General features: G+C 45.4%; 1 protein-coding gene and 1 non-coding gene across 3 annotated transcripts in view; both read left to right on the top strand.

Moving 5' to 3' along the window:
• LOC143283381 (uncharacterized) overlaps positions 1–22,066 on the top strand; it is a 196,795-nt gene that overhangs the window by 61,722 nt on the left and 113,007 nt on the right. The window contains exon 2 of one of the 2 annotated variants that reach the window (XM_076589586.1): positions 13,087–14,397. The exons of the other annotated variant lie outside the window; for it this stretch is intronic. Within the exon in view, the coding sequence (XP_076445701.1) occupies positions 13,087–14,397 (1,311 nt within the window). The remainder of the gene's footprint in view (positions 1–13,086; positions 14,398–22,066) is intronic. 2 annotated transcript variants of the gene reach the window in all.
• On the top strand, positions 681–752 carry Trnat-cgu (transfer RNA threonine (anticodon CGU)). Its single transcript has one exon. It is a non-coding gene; the product is annotated as a tRNA-Thr (tRNA).

Raw genomic sequence — 22,066 nt, forward strand, 5'->3', positions numbered from 1 at the left:
TTTTGTTTGTTTGTTGGAGTTTTATGTGTTTCTTTTCAGTGTCAAAAAAACACATCTGTCCTGTTCCCCTCCCCCCCCCCCCCCCCCCCCCCCCCCCCCCCCCCCCCCCCCCGCGCCCCGCCCGACCCCGCGCGCCTTCAACTGCTTGAAGTGGTTAAGTATGTAGAGCGCCAACTTACACTGAATACAAAACAACGCAACGAGGACGTGTATCTAATTGGAGAGAAGACCACAGCCAGCGCCTTGCCACTAACTAGTTGCTCGGGATCGGCGACACAGTACAGACAGATACATGGTGTGTGTGTGTGTCTGTCTGGCTTTACAGCTTAGTCTTTTGTGAGGGACTATGACTCTCAAACTAGGAGGCAAAATTGCACTGGCTCTTATTGCTGCAGCCTTGTGGGCTAGTTGGCCTTTGGGAACCATCCCAACGCCGACTGTCCTAAAACCCTCTTGGCCGAGAAAGTGGGGATGTAACCTGGGCAAGACACTCTCCACTATAATCAAATTCTAGCCCAAATAGTCAGAACAGCAGTTGCCTCCTCTGCTGTTCTGATGGTCATAGTCGGACACGACTGACTATCATACGTCTGGCCCTTGCCCTAGCCCTAGCCCTGCCTCCTGGCGTTCCTTGCGGCCACGTGCGACATGTTCTGTACTACTATTGTGTGCTTCCAACAGCCTCGGTGGGCAAGTGGTAAGGCGTCGGTCTCGTAAACCGAAGATCCAGGGTTCGATCCCCTGTCGGGGCAGCATGTTTTTATATCATAATGATTATTTATTTATTTATTTATTTATGTAAGCTTATCTATAATTTATTCACCTTTTTTCTTTTTTTTTTCTTTTTTTTTCTCAAGGCCTGACTAAGCGCGTTGGGTTACGCTGATGGTCAGGCATCTGCTTGGCAGATGTGGTGTAGCGTATATGGATTTGTCCGAACGCAGTGACGCCTCCTTGAGCTACTGAAACTGAAACTGAAACTGTGTGCTTCCGTCCGTCGGACTTCGGGGCTCCGGACGGCAGGCTCATACATTCACATGCTGCGTGCCCACCGGACGATTGGCACAACGTGTGTGTCTGGATACCAATCACCCACCACCTCACCCATTCTAAGCGTGGACACACTGAGTGGGATGGGAACCCTTTACATTCCCGGCGGGCTATTCTCTGTCCATCTCCTGCTGCTGGGAAGCGAACGGATCAAACATATGAACCAAAAAAGCAAAGGAAACAACAGAAACCATGAAACCAATAAAGAGCATCGTGTGGGTGACACGAACACAGCTGAAGAACACCCAGAACTAATAAAAATCAATATGCTGCAACGGAAATAGGTTTAATTAAATATATATTTGTGTGTGTGTGTGTGTGTGTGTGTGTGTGTGTGTGTGTGTGTGTAAAAGACAACGTAAAAATGGAAAGATGACTGAACACAGGTACAGCGCCAGGGAGAAAAGATAATCAACCGAACAGGTCAGAGTCACGATATAATGCATAAACAGCGTCAAGAGTGAAGAGTTCATCACACGGAGAGCTTCGGAGTGCTGAGATAATGACACTGACGGCGTCAGACAGAGGGGATAATGAAATGAACAACGTCAGAGCTGAATCACACGAACGGTGCCAGAGTGCTGAGATAGTCACACCAACAGCGTCAGAGTGCTGAGATAATCATACGAACAGCGTCAGAGTGCTGAGACAATCACAACAACAGAGAGTGCTGAGATAATCACACCAACTAATCACACCAACAGCATCGGAGTGCTGAGATAATCACACCAACAGCGTCAGAGTGCTGAGATAATCACACCAACAGCGTCAGAGTGCTGAGATAATCACACCAACAGCGTCAGAGTGCTGAGATAATCACACCAACAGCGTCAGAGTGCTGAGATAATCACACCAACAGTCGTCAGAGTGCAGAGATAATCACACGAACAGTCGTCAGAATGCAGAGATAATCACACCAACAGCATCGGAGTGCTGAGATAATCACATGAACAGCGGCAGAGTGCTGAGATAATCACACCAACTAATCACACCAACAGCATCAGAGTGCTGAGATAATCACACCAACTAATCACACCAACAGCATCGGAGTGCTGAGATAGTAATCACATGAACAACATTTGAGTGAAGTGATAATGAAACGGAACAGGTCAAGAGTCAAGATGTCATGCATAAACAGCGTCAGAGCGAAGAAGAGATTATCAAATCAGTCAGCGCCAGTGACATCTCAAACGGACGGTTGACGTGTCAACGGTCGCCTGTTTCAAGGGGAAACTGTTGTAAAGTAAACCAGAAGTACTTTTATTTGTTACCTTTTTTAAATTTTGTTTTATTCAGTTATTTTCTTTAATTAGTGTGCGTCTGTGTGTGTGTGTGTGTGTGTGTGTGTGTGTATGTGTGTATGAGGCAGTAGTTCGGCCATGTTGCACGCGTTTCAGAGCAGTAAATTCCACATGGGTTGGTACACTGCAGGCAAACAAAAACAACAACAAACGAACAGTTGGTACACTACAGACAAAGAAACATACAAACAAACAAACAAAACCCCACAAACAACAACAACGACAAATAAACAAAAACAAAACAAAAACAACAAGAAAAAAGAAAGAAGCCCCGATATATTCCACAAGTCCTCATAGCCGTTATCGATTCTTGTTACCAAATTTCTAATTGTCTTCGTCCGGTTTCCGATCGTTCTGACATCACAAGTGCGGAGTCATTTGTGTGGAAATCAAAGGACTCAGGAAAAGAAAAAAAAAAGAAAAAAAAAGGAAAGGAAAAGGTAAAAAGGTTTCGAGTACTTGTAAAGAAAAAAATATTCAAGAAAAGGCCACGGCCCCTTTTGAAGGAGCTTGGTGAATAAAGGTATACATTTGGCGACAAAACGCTAAAAAGCTGAGTATTCTCTTTTAAGAATTACATATATATATATATATATATATATATATATATATATATAACAAAGGAACAGACACGAAAATATGACCAAATTATGCTGAGGCACACACCCTCGCATACATGTTTCACACGTTACATCTGTGCTGTTGGACATGGGTATTCTTGGCCGGGCGGTTTAATGCCGACTCCGCCGGACGTGCTTTTCGACAGTTCCGCTTTTTGAAGTTTCTTTTTCGCACACCGGCTTGTTCCGAGATCCCGTGGACGTGTTTCAGCATATGTGCAGTATTAGTCGGCGCCCGTTTTGCCCGCTTTATAACACAGATTCGGCCGGTCATCCTTCTGGGGTTGTGGGCTTGTTCTGCCGAGCAGATTCAGTTGCACGTTGCGCGCGAATACATGTATGTATGTCCGCGCCAAAGACGGTGAGTTATTGTGACGTATTGTCTTGTGTTGTCTTGTGTTGCATTGTGTTGTGTTGTAGTGTATTGTGTTGTGTTGTGGTGTGTTGTAGTGTATTGTGTTGCATTGTGTTGTGTTGTAGTGTATTGTGTTGCATTGTGTTGTGTTGTAGTGTATTGTGTTGTGTTGTAGTGTATTGTAGTGTATTGTGTTGTGTTGTAGTGTATTGTAGTGTATTGTGTTGTGTTGTAGTGTATTGTGTTGCATTGTGTTGTGTTGTAGTGTATTGCGTTGCATTGTGTTGTGTTGTAGTGCATTGTAGTGTATTGTGTTGTGTTGTAGTGTATTGTAGTGTATTGTGTTGCATTGTGTTGTGTTGTAGTGTATTGTGTTGTATTGTGTTGTGTTGTAGTGTATTGTGTTGCATTGTGTTGTGTTGTAGTGTATTGTGTTGTGTTGTAGTGTATTGTGTTGCATTGTGTTGTGTTGTAGTGTATTGTGTTGTGTTGTAGTGTATTGTGTTGCATTGTGTTGTGTTGTAGTGTATTGTGTTGTAGTGTATTGTGTTGTATTGTGTTGTGTTGTAGTGCATTGTAGTGTATTGTGTTGTGTTGTAGTGTATTGTGTTGTATTGTGTTGTGTTGTAGTGTATTGTGTTGTATTGTGTTGTGTTGTAGTGTATTGTGTTGCATTGTGTTGTGTTGTAGTGTATTGTGTTGCATTGTGTTGTGTTGTAGTGTATTGTGTTGTGTTGTAGTGTATTGTGTTGCATTGTGTTGTGTTGTAGTGTATTGTGTTGCATTGTGTTGTGTTGTAGTGTATTGTAGTGTATTGTGTTGTGTTGTAGTGTATTGTGTTGTAGTGTATTGTGTTGCATTGTGTTGCGTTGTAGTGTATTGTAGTGTATTGTGTTGTGTTGTAGTGCATTGTAGTGTATTGTGTTGTGTTGCGTTGTACTGTATCACAAAAGGTTTCACTGTGTGAAATTATGCTCTTTTTTTTCTTCTTCTTTTTCTTTTTTTTTTTCTTCCCCCCTTAAATGTAATTGTCTTACTATCAAAGAGGACTTTCAACAGAATTTTGACGGGGACAACCCCTTTATTGCTAGGCAAGCCCAGAATGACCTCAAGGTTAAGTATAAAATAAAATAATAATAAAATTATTTTTAAAAAAACAGCAGGGGCGGGGGCCAGGGGGTTGGGGGTAGGTGTGTGTGGGGGGGGGGGGGGGAAGGGGGGGGGGGGTAGTTTGAGGTTTTTACACCGGAGTCTTGAAGTAACCCCAAGTCAGCGGAGGACACGGGTCAGGTCATGCCATTTCTGGGTTTTGCTGAGAAGGGAAGGAAGGGAGGTGGGCAACAGTATTATAGTGTTGTTTTAAGCTGCTTCTTCTTTTCTTTTCTTTTTTCTTTAATCAATGCATAAAAGTGCGGAAATAAGCGTTTTTGGAACATTTTATTTTATTTTATTTTTAAGAAGTCAGAGAAATGTGATGGCAGTTTCGATCATTACCACGTTGCAAAATGTCTACTGGGAGATATTCTGCTTCTTGGATAAATGGGAGTGTGTCTTCTGCGTGTACGCGTTTGTATTTCTATTCTTCAGTCAGTATCCCCCGCATCCCCTCACGCCCCCCCCCCCCCCCCCCCCCCCCCCCCCCCCCCTGCCCCCTCCCCCCCAAAAAAAAAGAAAGGAAAAAAAACAGAAAAAAACCTGTACACACACACACACACACACACACACACGCGTCAGTACATGTAACAGTTTTGGCTATGGGGGGCAGGGGGTCGGGGGTCGGGATGATGATGATGATAAATGGCGGGTTGAGTGGTGCAGGGGCGGAAGAAGAGGTTGCTAGCAGCAATGTGAAGTTGGCGCTTTATCGTTCAGATCCAGAGCAACCACAACGATCCTCTTTAGAGTGTAACGGACATATGACGTAATCACAGCCAGATTCCAATCACGTCACCCCCTCCACACACACACACACACACACACACACACACACACACTATGTCAAAAATTATACGTATGTATATATTTCTCCTTACTTGAGTAGTGGTTTCCCTCTGGTTCGCAGTCAAGAGCGGGTAGCAAGCCCGATGAGCACTTCATAAATGCGAAACAGCTGTACAAAACCAGCCTTCCTTTTGGAGGTACATTGGACCAGCATGGGCATAAATGAGAGCTTTCAACCCCACCCCCACCCCGCCCCAAACACATACAGTTTTAAAGGTTCAAAGATTAACCAAGACTGTTTTTTTTTGTTTTGTTTTTTTTGGTGTGTTCTCCATTTACATTATGAAAAAAAAAAATCAGAGACATCTGGACTGGATTTAATATTTGATCTATATATTATTAGTATATTCAAGCACCTTACTTCGTCAAGAAGTTTTGTGGTTCAGAGAGCATCCACATCGTTAGTGGAGTGGTGGCATTTTTTTTTTTTAACCCTACCTACCACCTCCACCAGATCTTAAGGTTGGCCGTTAATGTAACGTCTGTTCACTAAAGTGATTTTAAACGGTCAGACCTCAAGTGTTGGTCTGGGTGCTAGTCATTCGGATGAGACGGTGAACCTAGGTCCCGCGTGAAGTATGCAAGCACTGAGCGCGCGTAAAAGAATCCACGGCAGTATACACTTCCCCTTTTAAGTCCTTTATACAGATAAAGAGCGAATTCCTTGACAGTGTTTTTTTTTTTTTTAATAATTTGTTGATGACATCAACATGACAAGTCTAAACAGGCAAGGCTGTCGACAGTATTGAACTGGAATCAACTGTTCTCAAAGACCTCTTAATACTGGACAACACTGCTCGAAGTGAACGCCGTCTTCTTTTGATTCTAGACACAATGATGGACAAATCAATCATTTTTTTTGACACTTGATAGTAGATACCGATGATAATGGGTAAATATTTCAGTTTCACCCAAACTTATTCTTGTCAAAGTATATTTCAGATGTCTATCAAGTTTCATTGACATATAAACTATTATAAGGTATATGGCAAACCATTCGATACAAATCAAATCAGTCGCTGTTTTGAATATGGGAATTCCTATTTTGCCATCTACAATCAATCAATCTTCCACGAAATACATGAATAAATTCGCTGATATCTCCAACACCTTGATTCAGCCACACAAAACCAAACCCATACTCACAAAGTTTCGTTCTCACATTAGACACCCAGTTTCTCTTGCCTCTATTATCTAAATTCAATAACGTTCTATACGTTTTGAGAGAGAGAGAGAGAGAGAGAGAGAGAGAGAGAGAGATGGAAATATACGTTTGAACAACGATTTGTTTTTTGTATGTGTTATTTTTTTTTTATTTTTTTTTTTACCTCCCCACCACCCTACTTTTCCCCTCGTCGTCCCTCCGTTCCCCGTATCGCCATGTTCTTTTTTTTTTTTTTTCTTTTTTTTTTGGTTGAGTGGGGGGTCCGGGGGGGTTTGCTTTTTAATCTTTTTTTTTTTCCTTTTAATTACGACGTACCAACAGAGCGTTTCGTGCCGTAAATAAGTGCTGAGCGATCTACAGTTTCAGTTTCAGTAGCTCAAGGAGGCGTCACTGCGTTCGGACAAATCCATATATATGCTACACCACATCTGCCAAGCAGATGCCTGACCAGCGGCGTAGCCCAACGCGCTTAGTCAGGCCTTGAGAAAAAAAAAGGTGAATAAATAATAGATAAGCGTACATAAATAAGTAAATAAATACATAAATAGATAAATAAATAAATAATTATAATATGAGCGATTTACACTTTATATTAATTATCATAGTTATGCGCTTCACAACACATGATAATGTACCGGAACTAAAAGCAGCCATCAGTTCGCATGACGATGACGCACATAAGGAAGTGATGGGCATCACTGTCCGGAAAGGAAACTTGCACCAGTGTCGATTGGAGCGTCAGTCAGCTAAGCTTCTATGGTCATACCACTCACTCACTCACCTACTTGGTAGAGTTGAGTTTAACGACCCATCGGCGTGACACACTTAAGGTCAGTCACTCACTTGCTACCAGCTTCGTAATACATTCGTTTCGCATTCGCTGCAAAACGCGAAGGTTTTGTTCGTCCGTGATTAAAATATTTTGGAGCGACCTCTAAGCCTTCGTTGTGTAAGGAACGTTTTCTTCATGATTTGTGGAACGTCTTCTTCAGAGTCCGCGTAGTTCTGTGTGTGAGGTAAAATGTTCCCTTTAGCATTGCATTGTCCCGGGAGGCAGATTTATTTTTGTTTGTTTGTTTGTTTGCTTGCTTGATTATTTATTTATTTTGGGACGTGTGTGTGTGTAAACAGCGAGTCTCTGCAGTCATCCTGGATCGGGTTTCTTTTGCTTCGGTTGTTTTATCATCGTTTGATTTTGTCTTGTGACCTGTCATCCAAGATTTCACTTCACCAGTACAACTTTGCAATGCCTCTACAGTAACATCTATTTCTGAGGAGTGAGACCAACTGCATGCGATACCAGTTCCAATGGCTGCAGAAAGAACGCGGAAACAAAATCTTTGTGCATTGTACGGAGCTAGGCCATGATGGGCACGTATGTAAAGTCACTGGTTTGACTCCGTTGATTTGTTTTTGGGCTTCCTTGTCTTTTCATATTTCCTTCTTCTTCTTCTTCTTCTCCTCCTTCTCCTTCGGTTCGTGGGCTGTGACACCCACAATCACTGGTATACACGAGTGGACTTTTTTTTGTATCCCCGCTATGTAGGCAGCCATACTCCGTTTTCGGAGGGATATAGTTATTCATCTGACAGAGAGCCGATGGCACGTGTTCGTGTTCTCATGCAGTCTAATATCACCACCTTAGATGAACAGACTATAAATAAATCAACGAACTTTTGTTCTTCGAAAAGTCCTCCAGGATGCGTTGTTTTCTCATAGTGGTTTGGAGCAGAGGGGAAATTGTTTACGGATATATGGTAAGACAAGAGAGGCAAGGCCTTCAAGACTCACTTGTGATACACTTTAAAAAAAAAAAAAAAAAAAAAAAAAAAAAAAAAAGCAAGCTTTTTATGTATTGAGTATAATTTCAAAATGTAATGTTTAAGATGAGAAAGATCAGTTTAAAGCAAATTAAGTCCCCTAGCAATAATTACAGAGTAATTTCCCTTTTTTACTATCTGCACCAAAACGTTTGTAAAATAAATAAAACTTCCATGCTTAGCAAAAGAAGTTCCTGTTTGAACAAAACATGATAATAATGACTGCTCTTGTTGTTGGGTCAGAATATCAGGTCAAAGTGCCAAGTTTAGATAATACAAAAGATATAACAGTAAATGCAGTTTGTATATAATTAGGCTTCGTTTTTTATATTTTTTTGTGCCCATCCCAGAGGTGCAATATTGTTTTAAACAAGATGACTGGAAAGAACTGAATTTTTCCTATTTTTATGCCTAATTTGGTGTCAACTGACAAAGTATTTGCAGAGAAAATGTCAATGTTAAAGTTTACCACGACACACACACACACACACACACACACACACACACACACACACACAGACAACCGAACACTGGGTTAAAACATAGACACTTTGTTTACACAAGTGAGTCAAAAATGAGGAAGTGAATAATCAAAGAATTATAACAATGCTAATGATAATAACCGTGATGATGATGATGATAAAAAGAAGAACTCGCAAGCTGTAGTAGCATGCGGAATTCTTCAGAAACCATCACATTTGATCCTGTTCCAAGAAGAACAGTGCGAAACACTGTGACAGTTCATCACCATTGACAACGGAAATGTATCATACGTCAGGACCTGGACCACCAGAGCGCTGTGAAAGTTCATTATCGACGACTACATTGTGCCATACCCCATATCCGGACCTAAATTTGAGCGCTGTGAAAGTTCATTATCGACAACAAAATCGTGTCATACCTTAATCCGGACCAAAATTTGAGCGCTGTGAAAGTTCATTATCGACAACTTATTGTGTCATACCTTAATCCGGACTAAAATTTAAGACTGTGAAAGTTCATTATCGACAACAAAATCGTATCATACCTTAATCCGGACCAAAATTTGAGCGCTGTGAAAGTTCATTATCGACAATGAAATTATGTCATACCTTAACCCGGACCTAAATTAGTGCGAAGTATACGTTCATCATTGCTTAAACAAAACTTCCGCAAGGAGCAGAACGAACAGCTTGTAAATGTCAGCAACGAAACTATCATTGTTTTTTTGTTGTTTTTTTATTTCTCCAGACGTGATGTTAAGCCTTTGAAGTCACAAAGCCTCGTGGATGACGACAAACGTGTCTCAGACAGGAACAAGGACGGAAACAGGAGTCGAGTGGTTAAAGCGCTTTCGATCTCAGGGTCCCTTGTTCCAATCCCATTCGCGGCGTCTGATGGAGATGTTTTTAATCTGCCAGGTCAACAGATATACAGACAGACACGTTAGTGGTTGAACTCACCCTTCTTGTGAAAACGCATGTGATAATTGTCTTCATCATCGTCATCGCCATCATCTTCTTCTTCTTCTTTTTCTTTTTCTTCTTCTTCCCTCAAATTGTGAAGAGGATGTGATATGCAGAAGATCAGTTGTTTTTTTTAATACGCACGTTAAACATCCCGTAATCCAAGTCAGTGTTCGACGGGTCATGGAAACTGGGACATACCCAGCACACACAACTCCGAAAACGATGTATGGGTTGCCTACATTTCTAGATAAAAGAACCATGTAAATAAGACATTTAAGGCATGAATTCACGTAAAGGTCCACACGTACATAAGTATACAAGTGAACGAGGGACTTGCAGCCCACGAACGGAAAAGGAGGAGGAGAGAAGAAGAAAAGGAAGATCAATAACAAGAAGAACAGGAACAAGAAGAACAACAAGAACAAGAACAGGAAGAACAGGGACAAGAAGAACAGGAACAGGAAGAGCAGGAACAAGAAAAGAACAACAAGATCAAGAAGAACAAGAACAGGAAGAACAGGAATAAGAAAAAGAAGAACAACAAGAACAGGAAGAACAGGAACAGGAAGAACAGCAAGATCAAGAAGAACAGGAACAGGAAGAACAACAAGATCAAGAAGAACAGGAACAGGAAGAACAACAAGATCAATAAGAACAGGAACAGGAAGAACAACAAGATCAAGAAGAACAGGAACAGGAAGAACAACAAGATCAATAAGAACAGGAACAGGAAGAACAGCAAGATCAATAAGAACAGGAACAGGAAGAACAAGAAGATCAAGAAGAACAGGAACAGGAACAACAAGAATGCAACGAGGAGTAAGGAAGGATGCGGAACTGACGTTCACCACTGACCCCCCAAAAGAGGTGTGCCATGTGTGTGTGTGTGTGTGTTTGGTGTGTGTGTGTGTGTGTGTGTGTGTGTGTGTGTGTGTGTGCTGGAATCGTCAGCGTCGTTACGTGAAGTTGGGCCGAAAGAGCTTCCTTCTCCGGCACCAAGGGACGGGTCTGAGCGGTGCACAGTGCAGCGGCTGTGTTCCCTGGCATAGGCAGCAATCAGTGATGCCTGGCGCACCCGAGGTGTGTTTGCCGCAGCTGGCATGCATGGCGGAGGGTGGCACACAAGAGAGAGAGATAGAGCAAGCCCCCGTTGTGTGAGGTGAGCTTCCACCTTCATCATCATCATCAGCAGCAGCGGCAGCAGCAACGTGCCACCGAAGATAACGTGCAGTGAGCTTCATGTGTGTGTTTGTGTGCCGCTATGCTGCTGCTGCTACTACTACTACTACTACTACTACTACTACTACACAACTACTATTTCTACTACACAAGAGTGCTGCTGCCAACTACACCTTCGCTGGATCGTCAGTCAGCACACGACTGGAGTTATGAAGTCAGTGTGTGATTAGTGACTTGAGGATCCGTTTGTACTGTGTTTGGGTTATTGTAGTGTGTGTACCTGTGTGTGTGTGTGTGTGTGTGTGTGTGTGTGTGTGTGTGTGTGTGTGTGTGTGTGTGTGTGGCCTGTATTCGCCGCCATCCCTCTTTAAAAAAAATGCTGTATGTTTGGCTTCTTCTTGTAGTATCTTTCGATTGCTTTCAAATTATGATTCCAACGTGTTTGCTTATTTGGGATTTCTGGGTGTGTGTGTGTGTATGTTTTTTTGTTTGTTTGTTTGTTTGTTGTTGTTTTTTTTTGTTTGTTTTTTTAATGTTTATACTTTAACTACGGTTGACCCTGTCTCAAGGCCCTGACCAAGCGTGTATAATTATGTTTATCCGAAGGGCATCTGTTTCTCATGGGGTTTTTGGTGTGTGTTTTTTTTTCCCCTTGATAAAGCAGATGTAGTGCTGTAGCAAATAAACGATCAACCCACACAAGCATTTGACGCCTAAGCTCATTCCATTTGACACCTCTTTGAGACTGTCCACTGAATCAGGTGGACCCTGGCCTGAGCCCGGGCGATAGAAGACCACCCACACCCACACCCACACCCCTACCCCAACTCCGCCGCCTCCCACTTACACTCTCTCTCCCTCCCCCCTCCCTCCCGCCTGCACGCCCCTCACCTCCCATGCCCCCCCCCCCCCCCCCCCCCCGTTTTTTTCTTTTTAGTAGTCCCTCCCCTAGTGTCCCTCCTCCTCCCACTCCACCGAACCACGCCTCTCCAGACCCCCCTTTCCCCACCCACACACCTGGGCAGGAGAATGGCTGGCAAGATGATGGTGATTGACTCAAAACAGTGCTCTGTGTGTGTGTGTGTGTGTGTGTGTGCGTGTGTGTGTGTGCGTGTGCGTGTGTTTTCTTCAGTTTAACGTCTATTCACTATGAGTGTTTTTTTAGACGGAAAGGAGTAAAGTAGTGTATAAAGGAAAGGGAATGCATGTGAATATTAGTGAAAAAAAAAGAAAAAGAAAAAAGAAAGAAAAAAAGTGCTTGTGTGTGTGTGTGTGTGTGTGTGTGTGCCACCAACCACTCAGCGACTTGTGCCACCTTGCTAGACACACGCAACGTTAACACCCATCATAGATACATCATAGATACATGCAAAAGACAGAGCCGGCGTCAGAGGGGGCGGGATGGAGGAGAGTTGGGAGGAAGGGGAGGGGGAGGAGGGGGGGGGGAGGGGGGGGGGAATCCAGTACTGCTACACCTGTTATTATTGATCCCACCCAGCCCAGCACCAACCCCCCCCCCCACCCCCCGCCCGCTCCCGCCCAACCTTCTCTCCAACCAGCGCACACTCCCTCCCCCATACACGCCCACCACCACCACCACCACCACCGCCATTCTCTCTCCACATATGTCAGTTGTTTTTTTTTTTTTTTTTTTTTTTGGGGGGGGGGTTCTTTGTATTCAGGTGTGTCCTGTGTTGATGTATTTCCCCACGTGGACCGTCCTTTTTGTTACCGCCCATATGTATGTGTTGGTTAGTTCCCCCTTCTTACCTCCACCACCACCACCCTCACTTTCCCTACTACCTCGATTTCCTGTGGTGGTGGTGGTGGTGGTGGCTGCCCCACCCCTACCAACGCCCCTCAACTCTGCCTCCCACTTCCACTCTCCCCCCCCGCCCCCCCCCCCCCCCCCCCCCCCCCGCCCTTTGTTTTTTTGTTGTTGTTGTTTGTTGTTTTTTTTTGTTGTTTTTGTTTAGTAGTACCTCCCCCAGTGCCCCTCCTCCTCCCACTTCCCACCCCATTGGAAATGCCCGCCCCCCCCCCCTCCCCCCCCGCTCCCCTTTTTTTTGCTTTGTTTCTTCATTGAATCTTTCCTTTCTCCTCCTCCTCCTCTCTCTCTCTCTCGCTCTCTCTGTCTTCACACACAGATGACGTGGCAGCGAGCACGAGGGCCTTGAAGAAGAGTTACCACCACCATCACCATCATCAGCCCGGCCACCCGACGAACCATAACTCCTCTTCTTCCTCTTCAAAGGCGGCGGCAACGACGACCGTCAAGCAGAAGCGGCTGGACCACCGGACGCTGCGCAAGTCCCACCCCCAGTGCAGCATTGGAGCTCAGCACAAGCACCGCTACAGCTACGCCTTTACCAGCAGTAGCAGCAGCAGCAGAACCCAGGACCCCCACCACCATCACCATCACCACGATCACCATCACCGTGGGTACTACGTGGGCGACGGCGAGGAGGAGGAGGAGGACGCCAACGACGACGACTACGAGTACCTGGACTCCTACATCGAGGCGTCTCTGGACCAGCTTCAGGCCGAGCTGTCTGGCGCCGCCCCCACGTGCTTAACCCCGGCGGAAAGAAGGGAGCGCGCCAAGCGGAGGATGGCGCGGGCCCGCCGGAAGCTGGCCAAGGAGCGGGGCGGGCTGGGCGGCGGGAAAGGGAAGGGCAAGGGGACGGAGCTGCTGGTGTTCACCTTCTTCCTGGTGGTGATGATGCTCACGCTGTCGCAGGTGCTGGTGGTGCACCACAAGTACAACGGCCGCTACGGCGGGCCGGCGGAGAGGCCGCACAGCGCCCGCCTCAAGGCGCGCGAGGAGATGCGCATGGTGGACCGCAGCATCTCGGCCCTCCGCCGCCAGCACATCCCCTCGCCGGCGCAGGCCGCCGAGTCGCTGCAGAAGCACGTGTACACCAACCGCATCGCCGACCTCATCCGCAGGGCCAGCAAGGAGTCGCGGACTCTGTTGTTCCGGCGGGCGATGCTTCAGCAGAAGGATCGCGCCGCAGCCAACGCTTCGTCGTCATCGTCGTCTTCGTCTTCCTCTTCCGGCACAAAGGCTTCCCTCTCCTCGTCTTCCTCCTCCAAATCGAATCAGATCAAATCGTTGTCCTCTTCTTCTTCCTCCTCCTCCTCCTCTTCTTTGTCGTCGTTGTCGTCGTCTTCGTCTGCCGTGGTGTCGTCATCAGCCAGGACTACTCCTTCCGGTAACCCCGAAAACGATGTTCCTGTGACTTCTGAAATTGCCATGGCTACCGATGATGCCATGGTGACGACTCGAGAGGAGGTGGTAGTGAGGGGTGGTGGTGGTGGTGTTGGTGGTGGTGGGGAGGGGGGCAGTCCCAAGGGGCCTACGGAGGAGGAGCAGAGGAGGAGGGAGGAGGAGGAGGAGGAGACGTCCATACTCTCACCTTACCCTCCGCCCTGCCCTGAGGAGCCCAGCGCTTTGCGTAAGTGTCGTCAGAGAGAGAGAGAGACAGAGAGGGAGAGAGAGGGAAAGAGGAGAGGGAGGGAGACAGAGAGAGAGAGGGAGGGAAGTATGAAGAGAGAGAGAGAGAGAGAGAGAGATCGGAAGAGATAGGGAAGAATGAAAAGAGAGAGAGGGAGAGAGACAGGGAAGTATGAAGAGAGAGAGAGAGGGAGGGGGGAAGAGAGAACGAAAGAAGTAGAGAAGAATTAAAAGAGAGAGAGAAAAAACGAAAGATATAGGGAAGTATGAAGAGAGAGAGAGAGAAATAGGGAAGAATGAAGAGAGAGAGACAGAGAGAGAGAGGAGTTCGATAAACGTTGCTACTTTTATAACCTTTAAAAAAAAATTTTTTTTCCTTCTGTCTTCTTTTCCGTTCATATTTCCTATTTCGTTTCCTTTTCCATCGTTCTTTCTTTCTTTCCTTCTTTCTTCTCTGTCCTGATCGTATTGTTGTTTTAAATGATGTCTGCTTTACTCTACACTCTTTATTCATTCACCTTTGTGCTTGCTGAAGGAAATGGAAAATCGCTGAGCTGCTAGCAGTGGCTCTTGTACATGTGTTTGCATGCCTTTTGTCTAAATTCGTAAATAGAAAACAGAAAAAAAGACACAAAAAAAAGACAACTGTATTCACTTGTTTATGTTGATTCTATTTATCATCTTTGGTTTCCGTTTCCCATTATGGTAGACTAGTCAGTCGTCCGTTGATTTTGTTCTCTTTATGTTTATTTATTTATCTATCTGTTTATTTACTAATTTGTTTCTTTGTTTGTTCATTTATTTATTTAACTTTTTTTTTCTACCTCGTGAAATGTCGTCTCTTTACTTCTGTATGGATACTTTAAAAAAAGTGAACTGGTTGCAAAATGCGGTACTGTGTCATTTGCTTGTTTACTTTATTTGTGATTTTTATGGACTTATTTATTTATCACGTATAAATCATTATAACTGCTATGTAGGAAACAATATTTTATAATATGCTTATCTGGGTTCTTCTTCTTTTTCTTTTTTTTTTTTTTTCTCTCTTCTCTTCTCTCATTCTGGTCGTTTTTTGTGTTTTGTTTTGTCTTTCTTTCACCTCTTCCTCTTTCCCTGGTTTTATGAAGTTCGACTGGACCTATTTCGAAGAGTGCGTTGCCACCGGAGTTCACCATCATTTATCATACTGTCGAGCCCATTTCCAGGGATTTGCTCATTTCGCGTATGAGGCGATGCTTTCCCCGATTTTCACGCAATTAGCAAATGACTGCCCTTTTCGCGAAATGGGTAACGAATTGCTGAATGTCTGCAGGAGGTGACGAATTGTTGAATGTGTGTGTGCAAGAGGTGACGAATTGCTGAATGTGTGTGTGTGTGTGTGTAAGAGGTGACGATTTGCTGAATGTGTGTGTGTAAGAGCTGACGAATTGCTGAATGTGTGCAAGAGGTGACGAATTGCTGAATGTGTGTACAAAAGCTGACGATTTGCTGAATGTGTGCAAGAGGTGACGAATTGCTGAATGTGTGCAAGAGCTGACGAATTGCTGATTGTGTGTGTAAGAGCTGACGAATTGCTGAATGTGTGTGTGCAAGAGCTGACGAATTGCTGATTGTGTGCAAGAGCTGACGAATTTCTGAATGTGTGTGTGTGCAAGAGCTGACGAATTGCTGAATGTGTGCAAGAGCTGACGAATTTCTGAACGTGTGTGTGTGCAAGAGCTGACGAATTGCTGAATGTGTGTGTGCAAGAGCTGACGAATTTCTGAATGTGTGTGTGCAAGAGCTGACGAATTGCTGAATGTGTGCAAGAGCTGACGAATTTCTGAATGTGTGTATGCAAGAGCTGACGAATTGCTGAATGTGTGTGTGTGTGCAAGAGCTGACGAATTGCTGTATGTGTGTGTGTGCAAGAGCTGACGAATTGCTGAATGCGCGTGTGCAAGAGCTGACGAATTGCTGAATGCGTGTGTGCAAGAGCTGACGAATTGCTGAATGTGTGTGTGTGCAAGAGCTGACGAATTGCTGAATGTGTGCAAGAGCTGAATGTGTGTGTGCAAGAGCTGACGAATTGCTGAATGTGTGCAAGAGCTGACGTATTGCTGAATGTGTGCAAGAGCTTGCAAAACTTGCCTGTTTCATGGATTACTAGATAGATCTACATTTACATCTCTGTCTCCCTGTTTCTGTCTGTCTGTTTGTCTGTCTGTCTGTCTGTGTGCCTGTCTGTCTCTCACTCTCATTCTCTCTCTCAGTCTCTGTCTTTGTCTGTCTGTCTGTGTGCCTGTCTCTCTCTCACTCTCATTCTCTCTCTCTGTCTCTGTCTCTCTCTGTCTCTGTCTGTCTGTCTGTCTCTCTCTCTCTGTCTCTATCTGTCTCTCTCTCTCTCTCTCTGTCTGTCGTTTTGTCTTTCTCTTTCTGTCTCTCTGTCTCTGTCTCTCTCTGTCTGTCTGTCTGTCTGTCTCTCTATCTATCTATCTGTGCATATATATGTATGTGTATATATGAGCATACATTTTTTTAATGAAATATTTGTAAGAAACAAAACAACAACAAAAAACAACAACCACAGCAACAAATAAACCAACATCAGTAACAACAACGAAAGCCCAAAAGCCAGCAAGAATTCAAAGGGAAACTGATCCGTGAAATCAAAGTAGTGTGATACAAACAAAAACGAGAAATAGAAGTGTTGTAAAACAACAAGAATAAATAGAAAAAAAGTGGTCTTAAAAAGTTCGTCGACGAATACTTTAGTATTATTGTGCTTGAACGGAAAGATGAGATTTTTTTTTTTCTTCTTCTTCTGTTGTTTTTTTTTTTTTTTTTTTCATCCATCCGTGCAAACTCTTTTTTCTTATTCATCAGTTCGTGCAAACATCCCATTCTGGGGTGTGCGTTACCCCCCCCCCCCCCCCCCCACCAAGTCTAACACAGATGCCCCCCCCCCCCTCCCACCCAACCCCCCTCTCTCTCTCTCTGTCTCTGTCTCTGTGTGTCTCTGTGTCTGTCTCTGTCTCTGTGTCTCTGCCTCTGTGTCTCTCTCTGTCGCTGTCTCTGTCTCTGTCTCTCCCCCCCAACACCCCCCCTCTCTCTCTCTCTCTCAAAGGAATTCAGGTAATCTACTTGCTCTGAAAGAAGGAAAGAGCGCGTTAATTTAATTTAGTGTGACGTAGGATGGGCCAGTTAACAGCAGCAGCAGCAGCAGCAGCAGCAACAACAACAGCAACAACAACAAATACCAACACCATAACCCATTCTGCAGGTCTTCAGAACTGAATAAGGGGTAGTTAGGGCTTACGGGAGACGGTGGGTGGGTGGGTGGGTGGGTGAGGTTAGCTGAGAACGCTGATAGGATCAACAATGGTCTGCTGATGAGCACCACATGATGGTGAGGGGCGGAAGGGGGGGGGGGGGGGGGGGGGGGGGGCGAGGGGAAGAAGGTGGTGGTGTTGTGGTAGGTTCAGATGGGTGTTGTATGCCTGCCATCTTTGTATGAAAGACAGGCTCAGTTAAGTTTTTAAAAAAATAATTAAAAAAAATCCGCTCACGCACCGTATGATGGATGAATGAATGTGAGTGTAAGGGGGGGGGAGGGGGGGGAGGGCCTGGTAGGGTGGGGGTGGAAGGGAGGGGTGGGTGGGTGGGTGGGAGTGGAGGGAGGGGACATAGAGAGTCTGAAGAAAGAAAGTAGAAGGGCGGGGGTGGGGGTGGGGTCCTCTCTTTGTTCTGGATGGCGAAAGGGTATATATATATATACAGATAGATGACAGGAGACCGTCATCACTGTCACATACCTGGCAGGGATTAGGGTGACGGGTGGGGCAAGAGGAAGCTCTCACCATGGAAAACATAAAAGACGGGTGGGGCGGGAGGGGGGGTGGGGCCGGGGGGACGGGGGTGGTCGGCGCGATGGGGGTTGCGGGGGGGGGGGGGGGGGGAATGAGGGGGTGAGAAGGGGGGGGGATAGGTGAGTAGTAGGAGGAAGAGAAGTGTGGAAAAACAGCAGAGGGAGAAGAGGAGAGAGAGAGAGAGAGAGAGAGAGGTAATCTGTTTGTACACACACACACACACACACACACACACACACACACACACACACACACACACACACACACACACACACACACACACACACACACACACACACACACACACACACACACACACACACAAACAACAACAAAAAACAAAACAAAAAAAACACACGCCTTACACACACACACACACACACACACACACACACACAACACGCCTTACACACACACAGAGACACACACACACACACACACACACACACACAACACGCCTTACACACACACACACACACACACACACACACACACACACACACACACACAAAAACACCCCTTCCACACACACACACACACACACACACACACACACACACACACACAACACGCCTTACACACACACACACACACACACACACACACACACAACACGCCTTCCACACACACACACACACACACACACACAACACGCCTTCAGATACACGGTGAAGGTGAACAGGTTTTGTTGTTTGTTTGTTTTTTAACCGGAATCCAGGTCACATGTTGCAAAGTCTTGGAGGCGTTTTAATTGCAGCAAGCAGACCTTTAGGGAAAGAAGAAGAGGCGTTGCTATTGACTGAAGAAAAAAAGAAAAAAGGCCAAGGTTGTTTGTATACTTGTTCCATGTGTTACTAGTATTACGTTCTTTTTCTCTTCCGTTGAGTTTTAATTGGATTTATTTTTTTGCATGAACTGAAACTAACGAACGAAATTTGCGAAACATGTATGGGTTGACCAACTTCTCCTCTTTGTTGTGGCTGACGTGTTTGTTTGTTTTTTTTGTTTGTTTGTTTGTTTGTTTGTTTTTTGTTTTTTTTGTTGTTGTTGTTGTTTGTTTGTTTGTTGTTGTTTTTTTTAATGAGGTCAGAAATTCGATCGATGTGTGTGTGTGTGTGTGTGTGTGTGTGTGTGTGTGTGTGTGTGTGTGTGTAAGGCGTGTGTGTGTGTGTGTGTGTGTGTGTGTGTGTGTGTGTATCCACGCGCGAGATGAGAGTGAGTTTATAGGGATTGTGGGGGGTGGGGGCTGGGGACGGGGGAGTGTGGAGGGTTGGGTGGGGGGGGGGGGGAGAGGGCGTGTGTGCTTACTCTTTGGGGCGCGTGCGTGCGTGAGTGCGACGGTGCTCAGGAGCACACACTTTTGGGCTGTCTCTTTTGTCATACATACATTTCTGTATTTGTCCCCGGCTCACGTCGAGGAGAGGGTGGAGATGGAGAAGGGGAGTGGGGGGATGGGGGTGGTGAGGAGAAAGCTCTCACTATGGAAACCATAAAAGAATGCCGGAGTGCCAGAGTCGCAGTGAGCTTCAGCCAAAGGAGATACAGGGGGAGGGGGGAGGGGGGAGGGGAGGAGGTTTGATACACGGGTGCCAGTTTTGTTGTTTTTGTTTCGTGGTGTGTTTTGTGTGTGTGTGTGTGTGTGTGGGGGGGGGGGTGTCGGGGGGCCGGGGGGGGGGGGGGGAGGGGTGGTTACCTAGTTTTGTATTTTGGGTGTCTGTTAACTGTCTTATCTTGTTTGTCGATCTGTCTACTGTCTGTCGATCTGTGTGGCTGTCCAGCTGTCTATCTATCTGGTTGGCTGGCTGGCTGGCTGTATATAATATATATATATATATATATATATAATTATATAGATATTCATCTAGTTTATATATGATTATTCTATCTAATTTGCTGACTGTGTGTCTGTTGTTAGTCTTTTCGGCTGTTAGTCTTTGTCTCTGTCTGTTGTCTTTTTCTGTGGATGTACATGCCTGCCTGCCTTTGTATCCATCCGTCTGACTGAGTCGGTCTTTTTTTTTTTTTTTTTTTTTTCTTTTTTTTTTTTTTTTTTGTCTTGCCGCTGTATGTGCTACTGCACTCTTACCAGCGTTGCTGTTGCTGTTGACAGCACTGCATTCACATCCTCACATCCTCGGTGTGGCTGCGAAGCTAACGAGAGAATCTTTTTTTTTTTTTTTCAGCAGTTTCGTTCCTCTCTCTCTCTCTCTCTCTCTCTCTCTCTCCCTCTCCTCTCCTCTTTTCTTTCTCTCTCTGTTCTCTCTGTCTCTCCTGGGCATCCTCGCAAGTCCGTTTTGCAGAAACTTTGCGCCGAAACGCAGGATTTCCAAGGATTCGAGATGTCGGTTGTTAGATTTTTTAGCTGATTCCATTGAGGTTTAACGTCGACACCCTCCCCCCCGCCCCCAACTCCTTTAACGTGGTACAGCTGACAGAGATAACCACTCCAAGGGCGTGGGGTGGGTGGGGGTGGGGTGGGGTGGGCGTGGGGGCTTTGGAGGGGCCGGGGGGGCATCTATGGAACAATACACGACACCACCAGAATGACAGCACTTTAAGATGAGCTGGCGGAAAAAACCGAGATGGGGCGTCTATGAATCAAACCCAAAACACTGGCAGACTGTGAGTTTGGACTTCTACCGACAGTGCTAATTTGTATTTGTATTTGTTTTGTTTTGTTTTTATCACAACAGATTTCTCTGTGTGAAATTCGGGCTTCTGTCCACAGGGAGAGCGCGTCGCTGCACTGACAGCGCCATCCTTTTTTTCTTTTTCTTTTTTTCCCTGCGTGCAGTTTTATTTGTTTTTCCTACCGAAGCAGTTTTTTTTCTACAGAATTTTACCAGGAACAACCCTTTTGCTGTCGTAGGTTCTTTTACGTGCGCTAAATACATGCTGCACAAGGGACCTCGGTTTATCGTTTCATCCGAATGACTAGCGTCCAGACCACCACTCAAGGTCTAGTGGAGGTGGAGAAAATATCGGCGGCTGAGCCGTGGTTCGAACCAGCGCGCTCAGGTTCTCTCGCTTCCTAGGCGGACGCGTTACCTCTAGGCTATCACTCCACTCAACAGGCAGTCAAACTCCACTAATCAGGCAGTCAAACTCCACTAATCACTAAACAGGCAGTCAAACTCCACTAATAAGGCAGTCAAACTCCACTAATCAGGCAGTCAAACTCCACTAATCACTAAACAGGCAGTCAAACTCCACTCAACAGGCAGTCAAACTCCACTAATCAGGCAGTCAAACTCCACTAATCACTAAACAGGCAGTCAAACTCCACTAATAAGGCAGTCAAACTCCACTAATCAGGCAGTCAAACTCCACTAATCACTAAACAGGCAGTCAAACTCCACTAATAAGGCAGTCAAACTCCACTAATCACTAAACAGGCAGTCAAACTTTCTAGGCGGCCGCGTTACCTCTAGGCTATCACTCCACTCAACAGGCAGTCAAACTCCACTAATCAGGCAGTCAAACTCCACTAACCAGGCAGTCAAACTCCACTAATCAGGCAGTCAAACTCCACTAATCAGGCAGTCAAACGCGTTTTAAAACTGAAGGACTGATGTTTATATCCTCCCCCCCCCCCCAGCACCGCTGTCTCCTCTATGTTAGTGATGATAGTGTATAGGGTAGGGGGTACAGGTAAACAGAGGTGGGAGGGGAGGGGTGTGTGTGTGGGGGGGGGGGCGGGGACATTGGAATTCTCCCCGAGGAAGAGAACCATTTGTGATAGCTGACATGAGTTGCGTCCCATGTGGACTCTTCAGACGTCTCGGCAAATGGCAATGAAGTTATTGAACATGATGTTTTTTG

The sequence above is a fragment of the Babylonia areolata genome, chromosome 6, assembly GCF_041734735.1.
Source record: "Babylonia areolata isolate BAREFJ2019XMU chromosome 6, ASM4173473v1, whole genome shotgun sequence".
NCBI lineage: Eukaryota > Metazoa > Mollusca > Gastropoda > Neogastropoda > Buccinidae > Babylonia > Babylonia areolata.